This window comes from Phaethon aethereus, assembly GCF_964289735.1.
Source record: "Phaethon aethereus genome assembly, chromosome: 2".
NCBI classification, from domain to species: Eukaryota; Metazoa; Chordata; class Aves; order Phaethontiformes; family Phaethontidae; genus Phaethon; species Phaethon aethereus.
Genome location: NC_138582.1, coordinates 10,409,090 through 10,426,317, shown reverse-complemented (window position 1 = coordinate 10,426,317; position 17,228 = coordinate 10,409,090). Strand labels below are relative to the sequence as shown.

At 39.1% G+C, this 17,228-nt stretch overlaps 1 protein-coding gene across 1 annotated transcript in view; it reads right to left on the bottom strand.

Annotated features, from left to right (window-relative positions):
• ADCY8 (adenylate cyclase 8) overlaps positions 1–17,228 on the bottom strand; it is a gene marked incomplete at its 3' end in the record, with an annotated part of 140,195 nt that overhangs the window by 62,720 nt on the left and 60,247 nt on the right. Inside the window, exons 3-4 of the mRNA XM_082014870.1 lie at positions 12,757–12,887; positions 10,127–10,238 (exon numbers count right to left, since the gene is read on the bottom strand). Of these exons, the coding sequence (XP_081870996.1) occupies positions 10,127–10,238; positions 12,757–12,887 (243 nt within the window). The remainder of the gene's footprint in view (positions 1–10,126; positions 10,239–12,756; positions 12,888–17,228) is intronic.

Sequence of the window (17,228 nt, the reverse complement as noted above, 5' to 3'; positions counted from 1 at the left end):
GACCCATACTGTGGAGAAATGACGTTTATCTGGCATCCAGAGACGTCATTTAGCCTAGGAGCAAACACTGAATTTCCTCTCTTAAATAGATATTAACAGTATCCTTATACACTGAAACAGCATATTAATGTGTGATTGGATCATTATTTTAGAAGATCCTTTTCCAGTGAGCAGAAATACCTGGGTTGTTGAAACTTTTGCAGTTCCCAGGTAAGTAAAACAAGTGAGCCCAAGATTATCTGTAAACTTGTCCAATGCATTGTGCTGGCTTGGCACTAACAGGAGACAATCAATGAGAGGAACAGAGACCATAATAATTTGAGGACAGAGCTGCAAGTGTCTAAGGGCAGACAGTGTTATAAGTTGAGTCAGGGAAGTGTTTTTATGATGGAGAATCATTGAAATAATAAGTGCAGTGTTAGTACTCAATCAGTAAAGGCTCCAGCCTTCATTAAAATGAAGACCAGTCATTACTGGGGAGTAGGATAATGATTTGTAAAACTGATTCATTAGATGATAGCAAAATTTGGCCTGTGGTATTTATTTCAGCTTTTATCTTCTCTTTCTCTCCGGCAACCTGTGGTGGAGGCTGCACTAATCAAAGGAGCGGGGATACACGAAATCCACTGGGGAAATGACAACTTGAAGTAGGATATAGGAATAAATGTGAACACTGACTGTGCCTCAGGAATTGAGTACTGGCCAAATGCATGGGACTGCAGGTTATTATTCAAGATTTTGCCTAGGAAGAATGAAGCTTTGTAGTCAACCTCAGACAAGTCTTTACAAATCCTAGAATGGCACAGGGAACCTACACACTTGTACCCAAAGCTTTTGCAGAAGTCAGCTGAAGCTTTAAGCATGCCAGCAAGGGTAAAATCTGCTCTGGGCACAGGGCCAAAGTAAGCTGATTCACCCTGAAATCTCCTTAAAACATCAGTAGGAGTTGACTGTGTTTGAAGCTTTGGCTAAGTCTCCAGCTAATACCATTGCTGGCTCTCAGAGTGCAATGCCTAGCTGCCCAAGGTTCGCAAGGAAATTCAGGGCTGAAGTCAATCTTCTGAAATGGCAAAATTCATATGTAACTCTCCTCTTTCCTTGTCCCCTTCTCTTCAGCCCCTTTGCAGACCCACATCAGTGGACACTGGTTATTTTTCATATGGCTGCAGCTGAAATCATACATCCTAAAATCCAACAAAACATTAAATTTTTACACATTTCCTTCTCAATGGAAAGAATGAGAGATTTGATTTTACCGCACTTTCCACCTATTTTTTTTCTGTAAAGTGAAACTATGAAAAATTAAAGTTAATAAACAAGTAGTGAGGACTCAGTGGCATAAATCAGTGCATGTGAAACTGTTAGTGGGCTTCCTTAAGTTTCATTCTTCATTCCCTGGCTAGACAAAATGCAAAGAGATAAAGGTATTGTAAAACACAGACTCTGAAGTTATTTGTTTTTTCTAATAGTGACATTCAATTGATTCATATTCTAATTTACATTAGATTTACATCATACCTATTTCAAAAGTGAACTGTGGATTTTTTATCACTGGAAATCTTTCAGCTAGAAGAAGATAATTCAACAAGTGCCAGGAAGGACAGAGTGCTAATGGTATCTGCCTTCGGCAGAGGAGGACTGGGTGGTCTCCTGAGATTCCCTCTGATAACTCTGTAGTTTAATCATATTTACAGTTTAGACTAGATGCTTTATCAGGCTGGTTGTATTAGTATATTAAGGTTAGATTAACGTCTAATGTGGGTAACCATGCTGTAGTTGTAAATAGGAGACTCAGTTTTGTAAGGACCTACCTACTTTTCAGTGGTATAAGATGGTAACAATAAAACTCAAGATTTTCCTCACACTCTAGAGCCCAAGCCCACTTCCTAAAATCAACTCACCACAATGGCATGTAAGATTTGCAAGTTGATATTGAATAAAAATGAATGAAAAATATAAACATGTATGAATAAACTCTAAAATGAGTAAATTATTTAAATACGAGAAAATGGCCATACAGGAACTTTGATGCAGAAGATAGTCCACTACAGCGTTAAATCCTTACACTGTTGTGAGGCTATTATGATCTTCTCTTTATTTTATTTTTTTTTTTCTTTTTCCCTTTCCCATGAGCAATTCCAGAATTCATTCTTGAGCATGTAAATGACAGCTGATATTACACAGACATTCACACCAGCATCCATCAGCCTCACATCCTCCCCATACTCATTCATGACATTTACTGGAGGTATCAATTAATTTCTCAACATGTCACAAAGGGGGGCTTTTTCTCCCCTTATCTGCAGCTTCTCATTTGCAGAAGTGAAAGATTAAGAGGCCTGATTCTGCCAAGATCAACTGAAATCAGTAGAAATCTGGGGTTATGGAGCAGACTCAAACACTTAACTATTGATAATAATAATTTTAGATTAATTCAGTGGTAATGGATAAGAAATTTTTATCCACATCACCTTAATCCAGAGCAAAATAAAATATGCAGATTTTTCATAAATAATTACTTGTGAATGATTTATGTTTAAGCTTATTAATGACACCCATAGTGACTGGAAAAGAAGCAAAGCAAATGGGCATAAAGCAGAGCTGAAGAAATGAGTTGCTCAAATATCAAGTCAGAAACTTCATTAGTATTTCTTGTTTCCTTGGGCTAAATTTCTGACGAGGGAGGAAAAAGTGATTGTGTTTTATAAATTATGCCACTTTTTCAATTCTGCCCTTGGTGAATTAATCCACCTACTTTTGAAGGGAAACCTGTACGCTAGTGAACAGCTCACAGCAAAGTCCACATTCACAATTTTTATAATTTCAAGCTAAAAAATTAGATTATTGTGGATGAGAAATTACTGAGGCTGAACTGCAGAACAAAGAGATCATACACGTAAATCTCCTTTTAAAAGGCGGCCAGAGTAGGAGGAGGCAGGGACTTGGCCTCTGTGTACAATAGCTCAGTTCCTGAAACATTTGCCAAAGGTACAGGAAACCGAGATAAAAGGCATTTCTCAGCAGGAATGGGGTCTAGGCCAAGGCTCTTAATCAGCAGGCTTTTGGGGTGGGCTAGAGTGAGAGGTCCATCCAAATTCCTCGTATTGCAGCTCTGTTGCTTTGGAAAACAGAGCTGGGACCTTGACAGAACCAGACAGAGGGAAGTTCTCCTGTCCAGTGCTGCAGACAGAAAAGAGGACCAGGTTTGGGTCGCGGTTGCAAGGACTGTTTCTGTCTTTTATACACAGAAAGGGAAAAATCTGGCATTCTTTCATCCGCTGCTTGGACCAGGGAATACTTAAATATAGCCCTACATTAAATTCTTTTTACACCGTTTAGCATAACATATAAGGAATGCTTTCTTTTTTTTTTAGAATAGCCTATGGTGGGGTGGTTAGGGCTTCACCAGGCTGACAGAAAATACGGGCTTGGGGTCTCTCATGCTGCAGAAGGAACTGCGGAGCATTTCTGCACAAGTTTCCTAATATATCATATCAACACTTCAGTCTCTTGCCGCACTGTGGAAGAAAAACAGCTGTGGCTGTTGTGTCTGGTGAGCAACCATCCTTGCCATCTAGTCTTGAGTAGATTATGCCATAAGTGTTTTCAGGCACAGAAATCCCTGTTAGAAGGATTCAAGATGTGTTTCTTTCCTGCTAACGCAGGAGCAATTCTGCATGGAAATTCTGCCCCTTAGGTACATCTAGGACTGCATATACCTAAAGGGTGAGGTGGAATTTTCTCAAGAACATACATGTGAAGCCTAAATTTCATTCAAATCCCAATTTAGTCAACAAAATAGGGGATTTATCAGGTTTGGATTTACGTAACATAGTTCCTAAATTACTGAGAAATTTTGAAACTGAGATTTTATTAAATCTATCATTATCAGCTGACTTTTTAAATAAAATGCCTATAGACCACCACTTCTAAGAGTGTTTTGTGGACTGGGGTTTTATTTGACTGTGTAGGTCTTTTGATGATTTACCGGTCTCTTTAGCATACGAAATACTATAGCTTTAGTAAGAACATTGTTTAATAGTGTTGTTTATTAACTAGTGTTAGACAATTAATTATTGACACTGGGAAAACACCCTAGAATTAAGCACTGCAAAAAGAGCATCCACTCCCTCCCATTGCTACAAATTCAAACAATGTCTTCATAATTAACTACATAACACATATGTACACGCAAAATGCAGTTAACTCTGCTTCTTAGTACAATACCCCAAACATATATGCATGAAGAAATTCACACTTTTATTTATTGGCATATATGTTTAAACAGACAGGTTTTTTTTAGGGAGTCAGAGTCCTGCAGGTTATAACTGTGAAGATCATTTCACAAAAGAAGAAAACACTGCCAGCTCAGAGGTTAAATGTGGCAGGGAACAGTAAAGCACTGCAACAGGAGTGTCTTTATTGAGGAGACAAAAGAACCTTCAAAGCCTTCCACTCCTCCCTGTTTGATACCAGCTGGTGCAGGTATTGTACTGGGGCAATACCATGATTCCTTCTTGTGGAGCCTGCTAGTTAGGCTGGTTTCCACCCCTGGAATTGCTAGTCACAAGTAATACAGGTAATACACTGTTGGAGGAACTTTTGGCAGGTTGTCCGCAATCTCCCAAGAGATTAACCAAGGTTACAGAAAGAGACCATCTCTCTTAGGAAAAAATAATCATCACTTCTTTAATAAGTGAGAGCAACCTGTCATTTACATTATATAAATAACTGCCGCTAACACCAGGCTAGTGACACAAAGAGAAAAAAGGTTCATATTAAAGTGTGAATTTTCCATTCAGCATCTACAGTTCCTCTGAGGAAGCAGCACTGGTATTCCAGTTTATTGTGTAAGAGCTGATGAGACTGTGAAGAGATGAAGTGTCTTACAGGCCAGTCATTTTATTCTTATATGAAAACCATGGATTTTAATCTTTCAGGGGAACATTTCTGTTTCAGCAGATGGGTCCAAACTCAAACCTAAGACTCTCTGTGTGTTCATCTTTGGGTGTGTGTCTAAATTAAAATGTTGTACCTTTAGGTCTCACTGATGTTGGACTACATCAGCTGCTGTTGCGACAAAGCTTACAGATGTCTGCTCCTCTATTTAGGGTTTTCCTCTTTAGCTTTTGTCATATCTGAAACTGAATCTACACACAGTGTAGATGCATTTAGAAATAGGACAAACAATTTAAATCGTAGTATCGGCTGACATCTAGCACTGCAGAGAAGGCAGGGGAAAAACAAACATCAAAAATAACTATTATTTCATCAAACCAGGACCTTTTTTAGGCTTAAGTATCTTACCAAATGCCATTTTATTTCCCTTCTCTCCTCAAAATTTCTGCCTAGGGAAAATAGTAATATTAATTAAGTTAAGTTTCTGTTTAGGCCTTTCAGTAGATGGATATATAGGGAAATCTTTTCTTCATATCTGTTTTATGTTAACTTATTTTTTGATTTTTTGTGCTTTCCAACTGACACTTTTATCTTTAATAACCATAAATCTTTCACAAATATCATAGCGTGATTAGAAAGGGGAAGTAGCTGTACATAACATAATACATTTCTTTCTTATAAGAAATATTGAAATTAATTCTAATTTTTATTCAAAGTGATATGTGGTAATGATACAGATATTATGGAATTTGTTGTTATTAATTATGTGTATCAACATATGCCATAATACTTGATGTAACCAACTGAAGATTAAAAAAAATCTCTGAGCTCTCATTGCTTCTGCATTGCACTAGAAAAAGGCTGAATAAGAGAAACAAGAAACTAAGCTAAATTACATTCTTCAATGAACTGTGAAATAGTGTCGTCTTTAACATTGTATGATTTAAATAAGATGATAGAGCAGATCAAACAATCCTTTATATGAGATTATAAAATATTACTTTTATTTAGAAGTAAATAAGGATTTATAAGGATTTTCCTTAAAAAACCAAGGAAACCGCCTCAAGCTTTCTGCAACTGACCTCTTTGCTTTGATGATAATTCTTAGCAAAACACAAGAGTTTGCGTAACAGTGTCTATCTCAAAGAGTTATGATGACTCTAGTTAAGCTGATTAAGAATTTGTTAAGTAATAGATCTGAAATCTAGATGTGAATGTGTAATCTTCATTAATGGAAGATCCTTCTAGGGAGGTTTTGAAAGGACCACTTTCCAAAAGGCCTGTCAAAGTTTTACAAGCAAGTATGAAACCATTTCTAATAACATTTGCAGAAGGAGTAAGACTGGTAGAATGATCAATTGCCATGCAGGCATGGTGGTAAATAACCAGACAGCAAGAACATAAAAAACCCAAAATAATATACTTCAGTATAATAATGTCATCACTGTATGTTCAGAAACATGTGATCTTTGGAGAGTGATCAAGGAAAGAGAGAATAGGATGCTCTGCCTCCACCACACTAACTCCACTAGTGGAGGTTAGTCCAGGAACACTGCTTTCGGTACTAGTGCTTATGCCTTAAAACCCCAAATATTATTTGAAGGAACAAATCTTACAGAGAAAAAAGCCTCACAATGAGCTTGGTCAGTTTCTTTTATCAAAAGGAAACCTGAAAAGTGACTTAATCAAAGCACACAAATGTTTTCCTGGAGAAAATCAGTGGCTACAAGATGTCTCTTTTGTCTAGGAAAAATAGGTCATAGCAAGAATCAATGTCTGTAATCCAAAGTCAGAAAAAATCAAGTAAGAAACAAGCCATACCAAATTAACAGTGAGAGTGTTAAGGCACTGGAATAGACTCCCAGGATAGACAAATATTTCTCCATCTCCTGGGACTTTCAGATGAAGACTTGGCATTTTGCCAGAAGATACACCTTTGCCAGATGTGAAAGCTTCATACAACATCAGTTGAGTAGGATATTAAGTCCATGTAAATCAGAAGTCCTTAAAATCTGGGTCATGGAGCAGTCAGTGTCCACTTCCAAAATTTTGCAAAGGCAAAGGTTAAGTCCAATACAGGATTTAGGCCCTTATATTTTAGGCATCTGGCCTAAAAAGAGTCCTCCATAAGAGTCCAGAACCCTGAGTGGGGAGTCTTTGTTTCCTATAAAGTACAGAGGGAGAGTTCATCTCCTTGGGTTGGACAGAAACACCAAAAGCTATGTAGAGCTTCTGTTCCTCTCTAGGGCTGTTGGGCATCTCTATTGTCAGGACATCAGGCAGGTATCATGACATACAGGTCTCAGAAGCTACAATCAAGGAACACAATCAAAATGCTTTTCGTTTCAATAAGTTTTAATTTGTCATGGTTAGATCACTCTAATCTTTGTAGTCAAATCTGTTCAATTTCTGCAGTGATTCTTCCTTGTGTCTTCTGCCTTTCAGAGGATTGTTCTAGGCAAACTGGATTAGTCTAGGCAATGACGTGTAAAAGAGAAAAGCAAATTCACAGACCAGGAAAGAAAATTCATGAAGGAGCCTATGATGACATTTTGCAGACAGAGAACTTCTGTCATCCCAAACTCTGCAAATTTCTGGGTAAGTAATTAACTTCTTGGCTATATTAGACAAACTGGTATATTTATTACTGTTTCTTTAAAATAAACTCACCTACATTTTTGGGATATCCACCCCTATGTGGGCACATTCAGTCTTCTCCATGAAGATTTATTAGTTTAGGACTGCGACAGACAGATTTCTAGGGGATTTAAGTAGGAGATGTATGACAAACCACAGAGAAGGGGAAAACCTCTGGGCATTTAAAGAAGTAAATTTTTCAATACCCATAAAATATTAAAACCAAGCAGGGAAGTGCCTTCAGTGTTAAGTTAATTCTCCAGCATACAGTTTTAGATGTAAATGCCTTCCTTGTTCTTAACTCTTTTATTGGATCTAGTCTTTCTGTACAAAATCTCTATTGGTTAAATATAGTTCTTGGAATGATTAGAAAACATGGCTAATGATCATGAAAGAAGAATCTGTTCTACCAAGAATGCTAGGCAAAATTGCAATGTAAAGCAAGGCAATAAATCATATTGTGTACATATTCCTCCTAAAATACTTCTGTGACATACATACATTTAATTTCATTTAAAGTATGTTTCTTTGCTTAGGGTAGCTACATTTGTCAAGCCATGCAGAAGCGGACAATACTCAGGTAACTTATTTCACACTGCCTGGTTTTAACATAGATCAGGATTGATGGGTTTTTTTGTTTACAGAACAAATATTGTAGATTGCATTTACCAATTTGTCAGTGTCCACCCCTATAAATGGGTTATGGCATCACTCTGTACTTGAGAAAACACATTGCTATTTCAGCTAAAAATAGCTGACTCAAAAGAACTTTGAATAATTATGGAGGTATTGCCTTTTTTGACTTTAATTTGCAAGCTGAGAGACGAAACCAAGGGTCTTATTGATGCAACACATGGACAAACACCCTGTACTCCTGAATCAGAAATGTATAAAAACCAGTGAGGGATGAAGATGTGTACATCAGAGCAAATCACTCCAGGATCACTTTATAGCAAATAGAGAGTACGGGCAATGATATTCAGACTGTTAATTTCTGTTTTCCCATAGTAGGTGCCTACATTTGGGTGTAAGTGTTGATCTACTCGAAAGTAGGAAGGCTCTGCAGAGGGATCTGGACAGGCTGGATCGATGGGCCGAGGTCAACTGTATGAGGTTTAATAAGGCCAAGTGCAGGGTCCTGAACTTGGGTCACAACAACCCCATGCAACGCTACAGGCTTGGGGAAGAGTGGCTGGAGAGCTGCCCGGTGGAAAGGGACCTGGGGTGTTGGTCGACAGCCATCTGAACATGAGTCCAGGTGGCCAAGAAGGCCAACAGCATCCTGGCCTGTATCAGAAAGAGTGTGGCCAGCAGGAGTAGGGAAGTGATTGTGCCCCTGTACTTGGCATTTGTGAGGCCGCACCTCGAATACTGTGTTCAGTTTTGGACCCTTCACTACAAGAAGGACATTGAGGTGCTGGAGCATGTCCAGAGAAGGGCAACGAAGCTGGTGAGGGGTCTGGAGAAAAGTCTTATGATGAGTGGCTGAGGGAACTGGGGTTGTTCAGTCTGGAGAAGAAGAGGCTGAGGGGAGACCTTATCGCTCTCTACCACTACGTGAAAGGAGGTTGTGGCGACGAGGGTGTTGGTCTCTTCTCCCAAGTAACTAGTGATAGGATGAGAGGAAATGGCACCAGAGGAGGTTTAGATTGGATATTAGGAAAAACTCCTTTACTGAAAGGGTTGTCAAGCATTGGAACAGGCTGCCCAGGGGGGTGGTGGAGTCACCATTACTGGACGTGTTCAAAAAACGTGTGGACGTGGCGCTTCCGGATATGGTGGTGTTGGGTTTATGGTTGGACTTGATGATCTTAAAGGTCTTTTACAACCTTAATGATTCTATGATTCTATGACGCTATGATTTGGTTGGATAAATTATAAGCTAAACTCTATTAAATGCACTTCATTGCCTACGCTAACAGCCTTATTATTATGAGCCAGCTCAGATGTTGACACCTAGTCACATGAAATGAAACCTTGACCAAAGAAATATAAAAAAGAAGTAAAGAAAATGCAAATCTAGCAAAATTGTCCATGTGTTCTTGTATTTCTATGCTTTTCTCTTTTTCTAAGCAGTACTAGTTAAGTAGCAACTAATTTACCTGATGTAATAAATTCCACTACTGTGTTTAATTAATTTCCTTGTTGAGTTAGATAGAATCCAACCTAAAGACTGTAAAACCTGGTAGTAACTAACCATTGCAATAACTGTTATGGTTGTTTATATGTACCTTAAATGAACAGTCCTTACAACTTTTCTCAGTTCTTAGAATAAGTCAAAACAAAGATATTGTCTTAAAAAAAAATTCATTTTCCAGCAAGGACCAGAATTACAAATCTTCTTTAGAGACTGTAGTAGGACATCTGCACTCATGCCAAGTTCTTATGACTCTCTTAGCTTTCATGTGCCATCAGAACCCATGACTTTTGATAAAACTTGTCAGTTTCTTCCAACATTAGTGGCTGTATAAAATCCCAGTGGGGAAAATCTGAATTAATATTGTTCAAAGTGATCATAGGGTATTTCCCAAAGCTCACAAATACAGAGCTGACCTCGTGTCCTTTTGCCAGTAAGCTGTGTTTAACTCACATGTGCTAGTCGATCAAATCTGGCAAAGAGTTCATTCAACATTCGGACCAATTCCTGGGCTGACAGAGTTGTGGAGAGGTTGGTGAATCCTTTAACATCTGCAAAAAGAATGCTAAAAAAAGAAGAACTATTAATATTGCAGTCTATTTCCTTTGATAACTGAATGTGCTAGGTTACTTTCTAGCAATTTAAAAGTGAAGGACCATTTTAAAGTCATGCTACCTTTGCTCTTGGAGATTTGGAGATTCTGGAATACTGAATACAAATATTGAAGGGACTAAAGAAATACTACCAAGTATGAGAAAGGGTTTTGACAAAAATATGCTATGCAATTTTGGAATTTCAGATCATTCAGGAAGATATAGTTAAGCCTTAATAAGTACAGTTGTCCCCATTTATCAGTGAGAAGACTGAGGCATAGTGTACCCATTATATAGAATGCTGTATAAGCAGATAAACTCGGCACCCAGCTGTCCATTAGTATCTGACAGTGTTCTTTGAGGGTGTTTTTTTTATAGCTGTTTTTTTAATGGGTTTGATTTCATATATTTCAATTTTTAGTGTGATTTTCAGGCTTTACTTATCTTTGTGTCATATAAGACTCAAATCCTAAGACAACAGACAGATTCATGACAGTCTTGATATATCCAGGCTTGGGTCAGCTTTACTGCATGTAGTTTTAGGGACTTAACAAGGTACTTGAGTTGGAAGTATAGTACCCTCTATTTAAGGTATGAATCTTTATTTGTCTGATTCCTTGTTCTTTCCATTGACTTCACAAGCAGCTCAGTGTGATTATACTTTGAATTTAGGTGCATCAAACTGGGTGCCTGAAGTTATGGTAGCATCTTAGTCAACAAACTAGTTGCAAACAGAGCTGTAACCTATATTTCAGCAGCCAGTGAATTTTCTATCTGTGCAACTTTGGCAGTTCACTATGCCTACAATGAGCACATGTGAATCTGGAGAAACATACACATACACATAATATCTGTGGTGTGCAAGCTATCACACAGACCAAAGAATGTAACAGGTCACTACTTAGCAGCTGAAGAAAGGAAAGTATTGACTACTTTATAAAGTAGTAATATTCAAAGAGACACATATCATGCTGGCACAGACTGGAAATAACCCAAATGAACCTCGTTAGCGCTTCAAATTCAACTAATGATTTGTGCTACAATCAGGGTAGCTGAAGATCTTTCATTTGTATTGAACAAGATCACAATTTAACAGTGTCCGAGAATCACTAATACCACTAACAATAAATACAGTAATGATGAAATGGACAATAAAATACAACTAATGATAATTCAACTCATCTTCAAATGTATAGGCTGGTAAGGGTATGGCTAAGAATTCAGAGGCTCACAAACTGTCATATTCCATTGGTTTAGGTAGTGTTCAGAAACATTCATAAATGTTTCAGACAGTTATGAAAAAAAAGGGTGAAACCCAGTTTTGAAAAGATCTAGTCCCTCACGTCTGTACTTTAAATCACACAGAACTTTCATTCTAAATCTCCTTCAAACATAAATTATGTTTAAAGTTTTCACCCAATGACAACTGTTTTCCTTTCAAACAGAAGGGCCATCTTCTCCCTATTTTGATTCTTCTACAGCAACACATGCCCTGAGAATGAAAAAGGGTAATGGAAGACATTTTAATTTAGTGCAATTCAAACCTTTTGTAAGGGTCCTTGATACTTTCCACCAGATTTAATAAAATAATATGTCTGATATACTGCAAGGCCAAAGAAGCAGCAGCTAATCAATTTACTCTTCTGCAGAAGTACAAATTATGTTTATTGAACTCTTCCAGACAAAGTTATATTTGGGTTTCATCAAAAGGCAAAGTACACGCTTTCCTAGCAAACCATTTCCCATCATATTCAAGGATGCTTATTTTTCACTTACTTCAGTGATAGCCACTCAATCATTTGCCCTTGTGGTATGTGACAAAGTTATGGTAAATATTGTTGGCCTAGCTAAATATTCTGATGGTCAGGAACAACAATAAAATCAGAGATTGTGCAACATCATGGTGCAGAAGCTGATCATTCTGGTTTATATGTACAATGAGGACTTGTTACTTGAAGTAGCAGCCCATAGGATAACTATCACCTTCCCACTAATTAATTTCAGAAGAGACAAAATTTAGCGAGGGAAATAAAGAAGGAAAATGGAATTAGGAAAATTATAAAAAGAGTGATTGAATGAAAATGGCTACTAAACAGAGGAGCCACATGACATGTCTACATCTCTGAGAGCATCTTACAAGTCTTCATCTCATTTCTCAGTGTGTGGGGTCAACCAGAAAGTTGTGGCAGAATCTGTGTCCACATGCAGGCAGCCCTCTGTGTGCAAACCTGACCACTTAATTAAAGTAAAAAAAATATACAAATGGTCCATCCTGCAGTGTTCAGTTAAATGGGTCTTGCCATGGCAAAAGCATGCAGCCATCCTAATGAGTAAAAGAAGGCACCGAAGTGCTTATCTGCTCAGGGTTTAAACAAGGGTACCCTAATTTTCTGGTTTATGAATGAATAAAGCAACAGAAGGGAAATTCTCAAACAAGAGACACTTAGCAGCATCTGATACCTTAAACATTAAAGAGTCTCCTGCACCCACCTGACATTCTCATAACGATGAATGTAGATCTTATGAAACTGATGTTGTAAATGTTCATCTTCTACGTTGGTCATATCATTTATCATTTCCAGGACTACAAACCGTGGTAAGACAGACAGCACCAGCCGTTCCTAAAACAAAGAAGAAACCAAAGTGTCAGTTTCAGTCTGAATTAGTACTTCACAGGAAACTGATTGAGTTCTGCCCAATCTAAAGAGATGCATAACTGGCAATTTAAGATGTGACCTTCTCCTCTAAAAAATCTAGCTCAAACCATTTGTCATAATTCATATCACCAACCTGTGTCCAGAATATGAACCTTCTTTCTCCTTCCCTTCCCATAAGTTCTTCCTTCTAACATTTTAAGCTTACCTGTTGTTTATTTAAAGATCCATCCTATTTATTACCTCCATTACAATCTTCTTACTAAACATCTCTTATGAACATATCAAGCAATGCATTTCAGGCAGTGGTAGTTGATTAACAGATATAGGCCAGAAGAGTCTGAAAGTCCTCAGCAGCAAGTAGGATGAGATTTTTTATTGTTGCTTGTTTATCAGAAGTTACAGACAGTGTTTTTAGCATTCATAGAATCATAGAATCATTAAGGTTGGAAAAGATCTTTAAGATCATCGAGTCCAACCATAAACCTAACACTGCCAAGTCCATCACTAAACCATGTGCCTAAGCACCACATCCACATGCCTTGTAAATACCTCCAGGGATGGTGACTCAACCCTCTCCCTGGGCAGCCTGTTCCAATGCTTGACAATCTTTTCAGTAAAGGAGTTTTTCCTAATATCCAGTCTAAACCTCCCCGGTGCAACTTGAGGTCATTTCCTCTTGTCCTACCACTTGTTACTTGGGAGAAGAGACCAACACCCATCTCACCATCACCACCTTTCACGTAGTTGTAGAGAGTGATGAGGTCTCCCCTCAGCCTCCTCTTCTCCAGACTGAACAATCCCAGTTCCCCCAGTCACTCATCATAAGACTTGTTCTCCAGACCCCTCACCAGCTTTGTTGCCCTTCTCTGGACACACTCCAGTACCTCAATGTCCTTCTTCTAGTGAGGGGCCCAAAACTGAACACAGGATTCAAGGTGTGGCCTCACCAGTGCTGAGCACAGGGGCACGATCACTTCCCTACTCCTGCTGGCCACACTATTGCTGATACAGGCCAGGACGCTGTTGGCCTTCTTGGCCACCTGGGCACACTGCTGGCTCATGTTCATTCGATTGTCAACCAGCACCCCACGTCCTTTTCCGTCTGGCAGCTCTCCAGCCACTCTTCCCCAAGCCTGTAGCGTTGCATGAGGTTGTTGCGACCCAAGTGCAGGACCCAGCACTTGGCCTTATTAAACCCTATACACTTGATCTCGGCCCATTGATCCAGCCTGCCCAGATCCCTCTGCAGAGCCCTCCTACTTTCGAGCAGATCAAGAGTCCCACCCAGCTTGGTGTCGTCTGCAAACTGACTGAGGGTGCACTTGATCCCCTAGTCCACTTCATTGATAAAAATATTAAACACAACTGACCCCAATACTGAGTCCTGGGGAACACCACTTGTGGCCAGATATATACAGTTCATAAACTGTGAAAAAAGTAATAAGACTGAAGAATAAATAAAGCAAAAGAAATGCAGAGGAACCTGACTTCACTCAATGAAAAGGACAGCATTTAGACAACGCTTAGTTTTATTGTCAGATATTAAAGATTGGAATAATATAAATGCACACCTAAGAAATGTTTTATGGGAAAGATTTACCCATAGACTAGTTTGTATGTTAACAAGGTTACAACAGTTAACAGGAACTAAGTTTTAAAATGACTTGGGAATCTCAGCCTTCTCAACAGTCTGTGGCATTGAAGTGCTTACATCATTTTGACAAATGAGACTGAGTTTCAAAGTTCCTTGAAAACTCTATATGTAATCTCAAAAATAAGCATTTATATGTGTCAGTGAAACAGGTTTCCAGGATGACTCATTTGCCTTGTGGCCCACTTCACCTCTTTTTTGAAGATCCTCCCAGGACAGATTGTGGGCTGAGCTGTTCTGCTGACCCATAGCTGACCACTCTTTTTCCCTAAAGTTTTGTATGACCTCCCTGTCCAATAATGGATGCACATCTGTTCACATCATACAGTAAGGGCTGTACAACAGCATCCACCAAAACAGTTTATGGAGTATAAAGCCTTCTCCCATGCCCAAAGGCATATGATGTGGGAGTGTGGAGAATGGTTTGATCTACAGGTGACAGCCTACTCCTGGCCATCTTTTAGGCCCCAACGGAGCAGATAAGCTTTCACTCATTCATTGTATGGACTTGGGGGTACTGGCGGATGAAAAACTGGATATGAGCCAGCAATGGGCTCTCGCAGCCCAGAAGGCCAACTGTATCTTTGGTTGCATCCAAAACTGCGTGGCTAGTAGGTCAAGGGAGGGGATCATGCCCCTCTGCTCTGCTCTGGTGAGGCCCTACCTGGAGTATTGGATCCAGCTCTGGAGCCCTCAGCACAAGAAAGACACAGACCTGTTGGAGCAGGTCCAGAGGAGGCCACCAAAATGATGAGAGGGATGGAACACCTCTCCTGTGATCACAGCCTGAGAGAGTTGGGGTTGTTCAGCCTGGAGAAGAGAAGGCTCTGGGGAGACCTTATTGCAGCTCTCCAGTACTTAAAGGGGGCTTCTAAGAAAGATGGGGAGAGACTTTTTAGCAAGGCATGTTGCAAGAGGACAAGGGGTCATGCTTTTAAACTGAAAGATGGGTGGATTTACACTAGAGATAAGGAAAAAATTTTTCACAGTGAGGGTAGTGAAACCCTGGCACAGGTTGCCCAGAGAGGTGGTAGATGCCGCGTCCCTGGAAACATTCAAGATCAGATTGGACAGGGCTCTGAGCAACCTGATCAAGTTGAAGACATCCCTGCTCACTGCAGGGGCTTGGCTAGATGACCTTTAAAGGTCCCCTCCAATCCAAAGTTTCTATGATTCTATGATTCAAGGCAGAGTGCCTGTCAAGAAAGAAGAAACTAATTTATTGGGATGTTTTGCATAGGGTGATGCTCACATACAGTCTGAAATCTCCCAAAATGGATGGTTGGTTGTTGTTGGTGGTGGGACTCTCCATTGCGGGGGTCCTCATGCGTCTTCAGTGGGTTCAGCAGGGACTGCTCACATGAGTGTTCTGCTTAGTTCTTATAACCTGGTTGGTCTATGATCCCGTGTGACAGAGTCTTATATAATTCATCACTTTTGGTATATTTTAACCACATACTGAACATTTTTAAAATATCTAAAGTACCTACAAAACACTAGTTCCATAGACTGTTTCTGCAAGTACAGTTTCTATTGGCTGTTCACAAATGTCTTATCTATGCACAATTTAGTCACTTCAGCAGCAGGAATCACCTAGAAAATGTCCTGGATGGACAACTTCACCCACAATATTAATTAACACACTGAAATTTCTGAATGGGACTAGACAAAGTAGGGGTTGCATCTGGGAATTTCTAGAACTGCCTAAAATTCCCAGCTCCTCTTCAGAGTCCATCAATGTTTGTGAAGTTTCAGTTTATCTCCTGTTTTCAGGCTGGTTTCAAGTTAGTCCATTGTGTCCAACCAGTCTGTTATCTCTTCTATACAGAGGATTAGCCAAAAAGCTGCTTGATCACATAGAGAACTGGTGACATGTCTACCGTGTGAGCACACACCTCTGGTACTAGACCACAATTATGAAAATAAATTCTTCAGTTATACTTGTAATTTGAGTCCATTAGTTCTTTCCACACATGTATATGTATTACACAGTCCTTCTGAGAAGGGTTGACTCTACTGCTTATGGGCAATAAATAGGTCCAGTCATGTGAAGTTGGCTTAGGCCCATCCCCTGCTACTGGAGGAAGGTGTATGAACTCCCTGAGCTTGCTTTTGCAGGTTGTGCATCCAGGACTCAGGGCTAGCATGTCTCTTGACTGACTGATTTAGGTAAGGAAGAATGCAAATGAATCTAAATAAAGCCATGCAAACTCGCCCTCTCTACTTGGAAGACTGGAGAACATATTTCTGCTGTGCTTTGTCTGATTCTCAGGAACACTCAGGAAAAGTAAATTTTTTAGAAAATTTGAAGTGACATATAATTATATACATGCACATGTTTATTGGTAATGTATGTTATTAATGTATAATAGTCAAGTATGAGTGTATATTAGTTTATTATTAGTGTATATATACAGTATATACTGTATATATTAGTGTACATATACATTTAGTTTTTATGTATTAGTGTATATATACATGTACACAAAACTGCTGTTTTCCAGCCCCTGTCATAATATAACTACTAACCAAATTTAAGTAGGGCCAGGAATGCCCTCAAAAGCTTATTGAATTCTTTCATGAGAGCACTAGATCATCCCCTGAAAGATTTCACTTTGTCCCTGTTTCAGTGGCTCATCGGTTTGACAGCTCTG